Consider the following 13,023-nt stretch of genomic DNA (forward strand, 5'->3'; position numbering starts at 1 on the left):
ATATATGCCTGGGATTGACAGAGAAATTACAGAGCACCGGATACCCATTAAACCCGGGGCTAAACCTGTGAAACAGAAGCTACGCCGGATGCGTCCTGAGTGGGCCCTAAAAATCAAAGAAGAGGTGGACAAACAGTTCAAGGCTGGGTTCATCAAAGTATCCGAATACTCGGATTGGGTGGCCAACATTGTGCCCGTACCAAAGAAAGACGGAAGAATTCGGGTTTGCGTCGACTTAAGGGATCTGAACAAGGCGAGTCCAAAAGACGACTTTCCTTTGCCACATGTTGACATTCTGGTGGACAATACTGCTGAGCATGCTCTCCTATCCTTCATGGACGGGTATGCTGGGTACAACCAGATCAAAATGGCTGAGGAAGACATGCACAAGACTGCGTTCACTACACAGTGGGGTACATATTGCTACACGGTCATGCCTTTCGGCCTCATCAATGTCGGGGCAACCTATCAAAGAACTGCTACCACTCTCCTACATGATATGATGCACAAGGAGGTAGAGGTGTACATCGATGACATGATTGTCAAATCAAAGGAACGGGATGGCCACATCAACGCCCTTCGGAAATTCTTCGCTCGTCTGCGGAACTATAACATGAGACTAAATCCTCATAAGTGTGCATTCGGGGTCACCTCCGGAAAACTCTTGGGACATGTCGTCAGCAAAAGAGGCATTGAGATTGATCCAACCAGAATCAAAGCCCTTCAACAAATGTCTCGGCCTAGAAATGAGAAGGAGATTCGGGAATTTCTCGGTCAGGTCTAATACATCAGCCGGTTCATCGCCAAGCTCACTATGATTTGTGAACCAATATTCAAAAAGCTTCGTGCCTCCGATCACACCGATTGGGACGACGACTGTCAGAAGGCCTTCGACAGGATAAAGGAAATCCTATCCAAACCTCCTGTCCTCATGCCACCTTAGCCAGGGATTCCTTTATCCCTATACCTGACTGTTACCAACACGGCCATGGGAGCAATGCTAGCACAAATAGTTGGCAACGAAGAACGGGCCATCTACTACATCAGCAAAAAGTTCATTGAGTACGAGACGAGGTATACCCAACTGGAGAAGATATGCCTTGCCATAGTATGGTCAACAAAGAAGCTGCGGCATTACATGCTCAGCTACACGGTCCACATCTACTCCAAGATGGACCCGGTTAAATACATCTTCGAAAAACCCGTACTAAACGGAAGGCTGTTGATACTGTCGTTTCGTACCAAATATAAAGTACCTAAGTATAACTAACAGAAGCTAGCGATAAGTAGGGTCAATCTCCACAGGGAGGCGGTGTACTATCTACTTGTCTATCCTATCTGTCTGATGTCACTAATGGGGGTTTTGATTGATTCGGACTAACTAAACTACTGAAGCTAAAAACAACAGAAAAGGGATAAAGGGAATTAACAATAAGAGAAAGGAAATATGCTAGGAGTCGGTCTACCGTGGCAGCTGTACTATCGGGTGTACTGAGGCGATTAGACTATTGATAAGAAGAGCTATGGTCGTCACCTTTCGGTCCTTAAACCGCCCTAGGGTCTCCTAACTTAGCTTTCGCCCTAATTAGGTATTACCTATTGTAATTAAGCAAGCCTTCCCTTCCAATCTTTCGATCCAGGTCGGGGTTAACTACTTTTATAATTGGTCTCCTGCATGCATACATTTAACCTAATAACAATTAAATTGCCTAATACAATTCTTATCGCCAGACAAATCTATTCAAGTCAATTATAACATGTTGCTACCACGGCTTCCCTAATCCTAACATACTAAGGAATTAGCTACGCATGGCTCGGGATACTACACTAGCAATTGCTAATCTAATAACATAAGACATGATAACTAAATAATAAAGAAACAATAAAAGCAATAAAGGAACAAGGAAGAATAAAAGGGAAGAGAAATGTTACTGAAATAAATCCGGAAATAGGGAAAAACAAAAGTAACAGTGTTTAGGAGATAATTAGAGAGGAGAAGCCCCCTTCATTATGTCGAAATCCCCTCTTATTTATAAGAAAAATAAGATTATTAACTAACCTAATGACGGAAATAAGCTTAAAAGGCCCAGCCCATAGCAAATCCACTCGATCGAGTGATTTAAAACCACTCGATCGAGTAACTAAAGCTTAAACCACTCGATCGAGTGAAATAACCACTCGATCGAGTAACTCAATAAGTGCAACTAGTCGATCGAGTAGAAAAAGGACTCGATCGAGCACAATTCTACTCGATCGAGTACTTTCCAGCGACAGTTTCCTGCTTTGCGCACTGAACTTCAAACGGCTGCGATTTCTTCGTTTCTTGGGCAAACAGGGTGATTCCGGTGGCATTGGAAAGCTAAAAGGGCAAACTTGCATCTCCAATTGGAATCACCTAAATATATGTTGTAGAACTCGAGATATGGCTCTTCAAAGTAGGCACTAGTAATTTGAGGTTCTTCCTTTGCTCGCCTAGCTATCTTTCTTCTTTGCGCATCTCAAAATAGCTACATTCCCGCTCCAAATTCACTCTTCCTCCAAATGCATGCTAAAAGGACGGTAAAAGGCTTGATTTCACTACTTTCTGGTTCATTCCTTCAAATAAGACAAAACAAACCAAAGTAGCATATTCGGGGCATTTCGTAGCATAAAACTACGATAATAGCATAGAAATACGTGCATAAAAAGGCCAAAAAGACTATATAAAATGCACGTATCAAATCTCCCCAAACCAAACCTTTACTCGTCCTCGAGTAAACTAAATGCAAACTAATGGAATGGAAAAGATAACTCAGAGCTAGCTACAAATGCCCACTTAAACCAATTTAATGCAAACAAACTAACACTTATAGCAACCAGTCAAATGCAAACGAGTTATAGGATGTTTATAATAATGCTGAACCGTCGACCTTGCAAGACCTTTAATAATGGACTCTCACGGGTCACTCTTCTCTCATGAAGCAAAGGGTGAACATATATATATATATATAAGAGAGAAAGAAAAATAGTCGCTCACCTAGACTACGACCCACATAAACATGCATGCAACTAATATGGTAGACAATTCTAGCTACAGTACACACATTCCAACCAAACGAGGTCCTGTCACAGCCGAGGGCTTACAAAAATATGGTAAGGTGAGGCAATGGGTAAGAAAAGGCAAAACATTTATGGGAATGTGGAGGTATAGGTGATCAAGCTAGTACCTAAACAAAACCATATGATAACATCCATTTCCAACTCAATTATGAAATAAGCACAATGCCCTTCATTTGGCATAAAATCTCACCAAACCAAACTGAACTAACTCCTCAAAAGATATAGATAAAGCATAGGAGTGAAACCGACTAACAAACAACATCTTTTTTTCTTTTTCTTTCTTTTTCTATTTCTATTTTTTTCGGTTTCTCTTTCTTCTTTTTCGAATTCTTTTTTTTTTCTTTTTCACCTTTTTTTTTTCTTTTTCATTTTTTTTCATCATCCTCCTTTTCTTCATAAGTTACCAACTCCGAATCAATAGATGCAAGCCAAACTTGATACAATAAACAGTATACCGCAGAACAATCTAAACTAGCTTGACAAGGCAGGCTAAATTTGGAATGTAGCTAAGGTTAACAGGCAAATTTGGCTAATGTGGAGTTTATGGGTAAAAATGAAAGGAAAGGGAAATTGTAAGCACCTCCCTGCATGTGACACCAACCACTATCCCGAATGTATGAAGGCAAAGAGCAATTAAATTTCATATACGTGCAAATTAATGATACATGTTATGCAAGGAGTAACTACTCAGAATCCTACATGAAACTGGTCACAAATGACACCAGTTTATAAGGCTCTAAATCTTAGAAATTATAAGTAGGTTGCCAAAATTTCAGGTCAAGTCTATTCGTTCAGCTAAATTTTAACATAAACTCGTAGATATGCAAAAGACAAAGCTAAAAGATAACAGTTCAATGCAAGGCTTAAGCAAAAAGACAGATATAGAGCAATTTCATCATTGAAATCAACCGTTCCGACTCGACCTATATGCTAAAATAAACGTGAAATTTTTGAATTTTAACAATTTTTCAATTTTTATGGAATTTTTGAATTTTTAACAAAAATAAACAACAATGCAAACATAAATTAAACGTGATAACTAAAATGCAATGAAAACAAAATGCAGACACAGATATGGATGCATAACCTCCCCAAACCAAACTGTACAATGCCCCCATTGTACCAAAACATGGAAAGGAAATACAAACTGAAGGAGAAAGAGAGTAAATACGGGAAAAACTCACAAGATTGCGCGAATAAGGGACCTCCCCTAACCGTCCATGAACATGGGAGGTTGCTAAAGGCCCGGAAAACCGTCTCAGGAAACTAATCCAAGTCAAAACGTGAAATGGCATCCAAAAACTGCTCGATCGAAGGGAATTGTGGTCGATCGAGTAGTTTCTCATCTGCAGGTGGTCGATCGAGTAAAACGTTCACTCGATCGAGTGAATATGTCAGCAAAAATACTCGATCGAGTAGAAAAACAGCTCGATCGAGTGCTTTTCAGTGTAATTCCTGCAAAACGCTATTAAAAACAGCCCGCAATCTAACTAGATAAGCATACTGAGATAGTCTATGGTATAAAAACCATTTATTACAACTGAAATAAAATAAAAAGCAAAATAAAATCTCCGGGTTGCCTCCCGGGTAGCGCTAGCTTCAGTCAGGTCCCAGCTCGACCTTCTTTTTTTTCGAGCCTCTATAATCAGCTACAATCAAAACAGCTCAAAGCGCGCAGCATTAGATCGTACATCTGCGCATGTGCTACACAGAAATGTAAGTAGCACCAAAGTGGAATAATAGAATAGGAAATTGAGATATAAACCCGTTTAAGCCTAACAAATTTCCTATGTGAGCTCCTAAATTTATCCACAAAATACAGGAGCGCGGGAGCAATAGACGATAAAGTGGGGCTCCATTTTAGATTAACAAATTTATAATGATAAGGACGGTGGAAAATCGTTAAATTGTACGACCTACTAGGAAGGGGCAAAGCATTAAAAGGAATAGCGCGAGTCAAATGAGGTAGCTTACTTTGAAAATTAACAATAATAAAATTACCGCTAATTACCTCAGGTAGGTTGCTCTCAATAATGGAATCATTGACAAAAGAATGTAATACCTCATCCGTGCTAGGAGCAAATACCGACTCAGCTGTACTTTCGTCGCCCTCAGTGGAATTCGTCCCGTAAATCTCAGCCTCAAGTGCATCTAACTCGGCTTTGAATAAGGAGGATTCACCGTAACCGTTATCATCATCAAAATCGTCAACTAAATCAAACCTATACGACGAGTCAAAGCTCCCAATGGCCAATTCAGTCGATCGAGCAGAATAATCACTCGATCGACCAACTTCCTCCTGAATTCCACTCGATCGAGTAGAAACATCACTCGATCGAGCATTTTCTCCTAGAAAATCACTCGATCGACTAATTTTAGTCACTCGATCGAGTGATTCCTCCTGTACAGGGCTGAAATCTTCGCATAAACTCTGGAAATACGATAGGAATTCGTCATCCGAGATATAGAAATCATTCTCAGCATTGGGCAACACGGGTTCTTCATGGGAAAAACCGCTCTTGGTCAAGTACACCTCCTCTGGTTGCCTACCATCCGACTCAGCTGTTAACTGAGCTATTCCAGACTTGATTTCATCAACGTGCGCGAAAAATCGTCTATTATATTCTTGCACTAAAGATTTCAGCTCCGCAATTTCTTTTTTCTGTATATTAGGAGGATCTTGTTGCGGTGGCCATTGATAAGATGGATGTGGCGGCACAACTACAGCTGCTTGACTTGCTCGACTACGCTGCCGAAACGCGTAAACTTCGTCATTCTCTGCCAAACAAAAAACTGCATTATGCCCAGCAGCACCACATCTCCCGCAGTAAATCACCGGCTGCTCCATATAATAGGACATCGGTGATGGGTCAAAGGTACTCAAGCCTTCCCTTTGACGGTCTTTCACCTAGAACTGTCTAGGTAGTACCTGTAAGGCCTATCAAAACAACACTAAACAAAAGATTAGAACGGCCTCAAGGGAAAAATCCCATGAGGCTAGAAACAGATAAAATGAAACAAGTAAATAATTATTTGCCTCCCCGGCAACGGCGCCAAAATTTGATACTGTCGTTTCGTACCAAATATAAAATACCTAAGTATAACTAACAGAAGCTAGCGATAAGTAGGGTCGATCTCCACAGGGAGGCGGTGTACTATCTACTTGTCTATCCTATCTGTCTGATGTCACTAATGGGGGTTTTGATTGATTCGGACTAACTAAACTACTGAAGCTAAAAGTAAGAGAAAAGGGATAAAGGGAATTAACAATAAGAGAAAGGAAATATGCTAGGAAAGGGAATTAACAATAAGAGAAAGGAAATATGCTAGGAGTCGGTCTACCGTGGCAGCTGTACTATCGGGTGTACTGAGGCGATTAGACTATTGATAAGAAGAGCTATGGTCGTCACCTTTCGGTCCTTAAACCGCCCTAGGGTCTCCTAACTTAGCTTTCGCCCTAATTAGGTATTACCTATTGTAATTAAGCAAGCCTTCCCTTCCAATCTTTCGATCCAGGTCGGGGTTAACTACTTTTATAATTGGTCTCCTGCATGCATACATTCAACCTAATAACAATTAAATTGCCTAATACAAATCTTATCGCCAGACAAATCTATTCAAGTCAATTATAACATGTTGCTACCACGGCTTCCCTAATCCTAACATACTAAGGAATTAGCTACGCATGGCTCGGGATACTACACTAGCAATTGCTAATCTAATAACATAAGACATGATAACTAAATAATAAAGAAACAATAAAAGCAATAAAGGAACAAGGAAGAATAAAAGGGAAGAGAAATGTTACTGAAATAAATCCGGAAATAGGGAAAAACAAAAGTAACAGTGTTTAGGAGATAATTAGAGAGGAGAAGCCCCCTTCATTATGTCGAAATCCCCTCTTATTTATAAGAAAAATAAGATTATTAACTAACCTAATGACGGAAATAAGCTTAAAAGGCCCAGCCCATAGCAAATCCACTCGATCGAGTGATTTAAAACCACTCGATCGAGTAACTAAAGCTTAAACCACTCGATCGAGTGAAATAACCACTCGATCGAGTAACTCAATAAGTTCAACTAGTCGATCGAGTAGAAAAAGGACTCGATCGAGCAAAATTCTACTCGATCGAGTACTTTCCAGCGACAGTTTCCTGCTTTGAGCACTGAATTTCAAACGGCTGTCATTTCTTCGTTACTTAGGCAAACAGGGTGATTCTGGTGGCATTGGAAAGCTAAAAGGGCAAAAGTTCATCTCCAATTGGAATCACCTGAATATCTGTTGTAGAACTCGAGATATGTCTCTTCAAAGTAGGCACTAGCAATTTGAAGTTCTTCCTTTGCTCGCCTAGCTATCTTTCTTCTTTGCGCATCTCAAAATAGCTACATTCCCGCTCCAAATTCACTCTTTCTCCAAATGCATGCTAAAAGGACGGTAAAAGGCTTGATTTCACTACTTTCTGGTTCATTCCTGCAAATAAGACAAAACAAACCAAAGTAGCATATTCGGGGCATTTCGTAGCATAAAACTACGATAATAGCATAGAAATACGTGCATAAAAAGGCCAAAAAGACTATATAAAATGCACGTATCAGCTGTCTAGGTGGACACTCATGCTGTCCGAGTTTGATCTCAAGTTCGTACCCCTCAAGGTTATCAGGGGAAGAGCAGTTGCCGATTTCCTGGCAGAAAACCCCGTCAACGAGGATCCAACGACCGACACATGGTCCCTTCCTGACGAAGACATCCTTTGTGCCGACTCCGACGCATGGGACCTATACTTCGATGGCGCATCTAATCTGAGAGGCTTCGGGGTAAGAATCCTTCTAATATCACCAGAGGGAGAACATGTTCCGATCTCAGCCAAGCTAGACTTCGCCGTCACCAACAACGCCGCTGAATATGAAGCATGTCTCATCGGCCTACAAGCAGCCATCACACTTGGCATCAAGAGATTGAGGGTCCACGGCGATTCCTCAGTCATCATCAATCAGGTGTCCGGATCATGGAAAATCCGATCTGACAGCTTAGCTCCCTACCGAGCAAAAATCAGTCAAGAGGCCGAGTTCTTCGACCAAATCGACTATTTCCACTTGCCGCGAGAGGAAAATCAATTTGCTGATGCCCTGGCAAAACTTGTCGCGCTCGTCAACATACCTGACCACATGACATCAATGCCCCTATGTGTCGAGAGAAGGAGCGAGCCAGCTCACACTTGCGCCATTATCGACGACGAGGAAAGCCGTGATGAACCTTGGTACCAAGCCATCCTCAATTACAAAACCAAAAATGAATTCCCTTCCAACTCTGATCAAAGAGGATAAAGAGCCATCCGTTTACTTGCATCATAATTCGTGATAAACCAAAATCAACTATACAAAAGAACACCCCAAGGAATTCTTCTCCTTTGCATCGACCATCACAAAGCCAAAAAGGTCATGGGAGAGGTTCACGACAGAGAATGCGGCCCTCACATGAGTGCAATGATGCTTACACGGTAAATCACGCGGCTAGGTTACTACTGGACCACCATGGAAGCCGATTGCCATAACTACGTCAAACATTGCCACAATTGCCAAATCTTCGCCAACATACAACACATACCACCATACCTTTTATACACCATGACATCACCCTGGCCGTTCTCGACCTGGGCTTCGACATCATCGGAAAAGTCAACCCAATAGGCACCAAAGAGCATTGCTTTGTCCTCGTCGCCATCGACTACTTCACCAAATGGGTAGAAGCACAGTCATATGCAGTCTTGAGCGCCAAACAAGTGGCCAAGTTCATTCAAAACAACATCATCTGCCGATATGGGGTACCCCATGAAACCATCAGCTATCAAGGCTCTCATTTCCGGGCGGAAACTCAAGCTTTGCTAGACAAATACAAGATCAAACGACATCGATCATCCCCCTACCGTCCCCAAACTAACGGAGCGGTGGAGGCAGCGAACAAAACTCTTGTCACCATTATCAAGAAAATGCAAGACAACTACCGCGATTGGCCGAGCAAACCCCCATTCGCACTCTGGGGATACCGAACCTCCATTCGAACACCGACAGGCGCCACACCCTTCTACCTAGCATACGGTATGGAGGCGGTTCAACCGGTAGAGTTAGAAGTCCCATCTATACGCATCCTACTGGAGAGTCAAGTCCCTGAGGCGGAATGGACTCGTCGAAGGTACGAGCAACTCACTCTTCTAGACGAACGACGACTCAACGCCTTGCACAACGTCCAGCTATACCAACGACGTATACAACGGGCATTCAACAAGAAGGTTAAACCCAGAAATATCCAGGAGGGCGACTTGGTCCTCAAGTCAGTTCGAGCACCATTACCCGTCGATCCGAGGGGAAAATTAAAACCTAACTGGGTCGGGCCATACCTGGTCAAGAAAATACTTTTGGGGGGCACAGTGAGACTGAGTGACCTAGATGGGGGGGACTTTACAAACCCGACCAACCTGGACCAACTCAAGAAATACTACCCTTGAACCATGACAGACAACAACCTAGCCTAGTTTTACAACTAGCAACGACCTCAACCCTTTTCAAGTCAAGTTCCTCAACGTGTTCTGATTTGAAATTGCATGTTTTATCGAGTCTAAGCTGCGGCACCTTGCCCGTTTCGAAGGTCATTTGATCCGTCAAAGGCAACGTCCATTCGCACTAAAACAAATCAAACCCCCTGAACTACGAGCATGGTTTGATTTCACCTCTTTAGGTGGATACGTAGGCAGTCCCTCTTACGCTTGAGGGATACAACCACAAAACCCAATTCAAACTCACAAAACCCCCTAAACTATGAGCATGGTTTATTTCACCTCTTCAGGTGGATACGTAGGCAGTCCCTCTTACGCTCGAGGGATACAACCACAAAACCCAATTCAAACTCACAAAACATTTCGAACTATGATCATGGTTTGATTTCACCTCTTCAGGTGGATACGTAGGCAGTCATTTCTTACACAAGAAGGATACAACCCTCCCCACAATCAAAAAACAAAATCACCCACATCAACTTTCAAAAAAAGGAAAAGGGAAAAACATTCCCTTTCCCACCGACATACAAAAATGAGCCTTTCTCCCTTTCCACAAAATACCACTTTCCCAAGTGCAATTGTTTGGGACGATTCAAATCGAATCGCCTTCACCAAATGGATAGAAGAAACAAGTGTTCACAATTTTCGACACGAGCAATCCTCTTATTTAATTAATAATAGAGAGAGAGAAAGCGAGTAGAGAGAGAAAGCTTACTTTTCTTCAATTTTTTCAGCAATGGCGAGAAATCGAAGGACTGTAAATAATACTAATACTCAACAAAAACACAAAAATACTAATTCATCAACTAATAAACACAAAAATAGTAGTAATACGATACATATTACAGAATTACGAGAGATTGCTGCTCAAGTTACAGCAGCTGAGTGTTCTAAGACAGCGGAGTTACGCGCTTTCAATTTAAATAAGGAAGTGAGTGTAATTCCGGAAATCGCTGATACGAATGAAACGGAGTGGGAAACGGTTGGTGCGAAAGCAGGAACACCATTGGAACAACCTCGCGTCAAAATTGAAACAGAGGATGTCCAAGGTGAGCTTGAGTACTGGTCTTCGTCTGTTTTCTGCTTTGTTTTGGGAGCTAACCCTCCTAATCATGTTATGGATGGCTATGTTCGACGAATTTGGAAGGATTACTCAATTGATAAGGTTGCGTATCTAGTAAATGGTATTTGTATTGTTCGATTTAGTAAAAAAGAGGATAAGGATGCAGTGCTTCAGTCTAAACAGCTATTCTTTGATAATAAGCCATTTATTATTAAAGATTGGCACCCTGATGTGAAGTGTGTGAAGGATAAACCTGATTTGGTGCGTATTTGGGTGCGATTGTATAATTTGGATCTTAAATTCTGGGGAAAAGCTCTTCCTAAGATTGTTAGCATGATAGGTACACCTATTAAACCTGATTGTGCTACTGAGAAGAAGGAGTATTTGGAATATGCTAGGTTCATGGTGGAAGTGAAACTGGGGCAAAGTTTACCTGATAAGATTGAATTCATTGATGACAAGGATATAGTGCAGTCACAAGAGGTGTCCTATGAATGGAAACCCCTGGTTTGTTCACAATGTTCAGGAATAGGACATGATGCTGCTATGTGTAGGAAGCGTGCTGCTGAGGTTCGAAAGAAACCTGCTCAGAAAGTTTGGAGGCCTAAGGCTCAGGTTCCTGTGAAGCCAGTTGATGTTCCTGTGCAGGTTGCTCCTGTATGTGTGGAGCCTGTGCAGGAGACAGTGGTTCTGCCACAGTGTTCTCCTCCTGTGATGGTTACCCCCATTCCATTCAGAGGTCATGAGATGGCTACACCAGTTAGTCTGGTTCAGCGCATGTCTAGACTTGGAAGGGGTAGCGATCGAGGAGGTCCTCTTTGTTCTTGAAGTAATTCAAGATCTTTGAGACAGAGTTTATTAAATAGTATGGGGAAGGGGAGACCAACAATAATTCAAAATGGTTAATATAGGTTTTTGGAATGTTAGAGGCCTTAATAAATGGAATAAGCAAGGTGATATTAGAAGATTCTTGCATATTAATAAAGTAAGCCTGTTTGGTTTGGTTGAAACCAGGGATAAAATAAAGAATAATGATAGAATTCAAGCTCGTTTTAGTAATCCCTGGAAAGTTATTGATAATAGTGAGGTAAAAGATAGTGGGAGAATTTGGTTGCTGTGGGATTCTTCACAGATTCTGGTTTCTTGCATTAGGAAGGATTTGCAAGTCATTCATGCTCAGGTGACTAACTTAGTGACTGGGTTTGATTGGACTTGCTCTTTGGTTTATGGGTGTAATGCTGGCTCTGATAGAGTGGCCCTTTGGGACTCTTTGATAGCTATGAAGGCTAATGTTCATGGACCTTGGCTTGTGATGGGGGATTTTAACAATGTCTTGTATGTTAATGAAAGGATTGGGTCCAAGGTGACTGATGCTGAGATTAAAGGATTTCAGAACTGTGTGGATGTGTGTGGGTTGTATGACATGGTATCTACAGGTGCCTATTTCACTTGGAATAATAAACAGGAGGGTGATGATAGAGTCTATAGTAGGATTGATAGGGTCCTAGCAAATGATGAGTGGATCTTGAATGGCCCCAGTGGGAATGTCACTTTCCTCCCTGAGGGGCTTTATGATCATAGCCCTTGCTTGATTGAGCTAGGGGAGGATATTGAGAGAAGGAAAGGTCCTTTTAAGTATTTTAATATGTGGGGGAAGCATGCTGAGTTTAAGAACATTGTCATGGAGACTTGGAAACAACCTGTCAAAGGGTGTTATATGTTTCAGTTGGTCAAAAAACTTAAGTATCTGAAGCACCCCTTAAAGAAACTGAATAATGGGAGTTATGGGGATATTGAGAGCTCTGCCATGGTTGCTAAGTTGCTGTTGGAAAGCATTCAGAAACAGTTGCACAATGATCCCAGGAATGTGCGGCTTCAAGCGAGAGAGAGGGTGGTGCGATTCCTACAAAAGCTTGATGATGCCAGGATTTTGTTCCTTGCCCAAAAAGCTAAAGTTCAGTGGGTTAACCTAGCAGATGATAACACCAGGTACTTTCATAGTACCATTAAAGCCAGGACGTGCCCGAATAAAGTCCCAGATTAATGATATGCATGGGGTGATGTGTAATGAGATTGCTACCATTGAGCATGCATTTGTTGAGTACTATCAGGACTTGCTAGGTAGCTCTACTGCAGTTGTCACAGTGTGTCCTGCTGTTGTTAAGAAGGGCAGAATTGTGACTAATGAGCATGCTAGAGGGATGGTTAAGCAGGTAAGCGATGATGAAATTAGGGCAAAGCACTCTTCTCTATTCGTGGAGAAGGCTCCGGCCCGGATGGCTATTCGCTGGTTTTTTGAGAGATGCGTAT

The 13,023-nt window shown here is 41.9% G+C and overlaps 1 protein-coding gene across 1 annotated transcript; it reads left to right on the plus strand.

The window, feature by feature from the left end:
- The first annotated feature begins 11,611 nt into the window (after nt 1-11,611).
- Nucleotides 11,612-12,757, plus strand: LOC141588694 (uncharacterized). Its single transcript, XM_074410123.1, has one exon. The coding sequence runs from the start codon at nt 11,612-11,614 to the stop codon at nt 12,755-12,757; it is 1,146 nt and encodes a 381-aa protein (XP_074266224.1).
- Nucleotides 12,758-13,023: the final 266 nt, after the last annotated feature.

The sequence above is a fragment of the Silene latifolia genome, chromosome 6 (genome assembly GCF_048544455.1).
Source record: "Silene latifolia isolate original U9 population chromosome 6, ASM4854445v1, whole genome shotgun sequence".
NCBI lineage: Eukaryota > Viridiplantae > Streptophyta > Magnoliopsida > Caryophyllales > Caryophyllaceae > Silene > Silene latifolia.

Coding starts and splice junctions, on each gene's coding strand:
- LOC141588694 (XM_074410123.1), top strand. CDS start 11,612: ATGGTTAATATAGGTTTTTGGAATGTTAGAGGCCTTAATAAATGGAAT.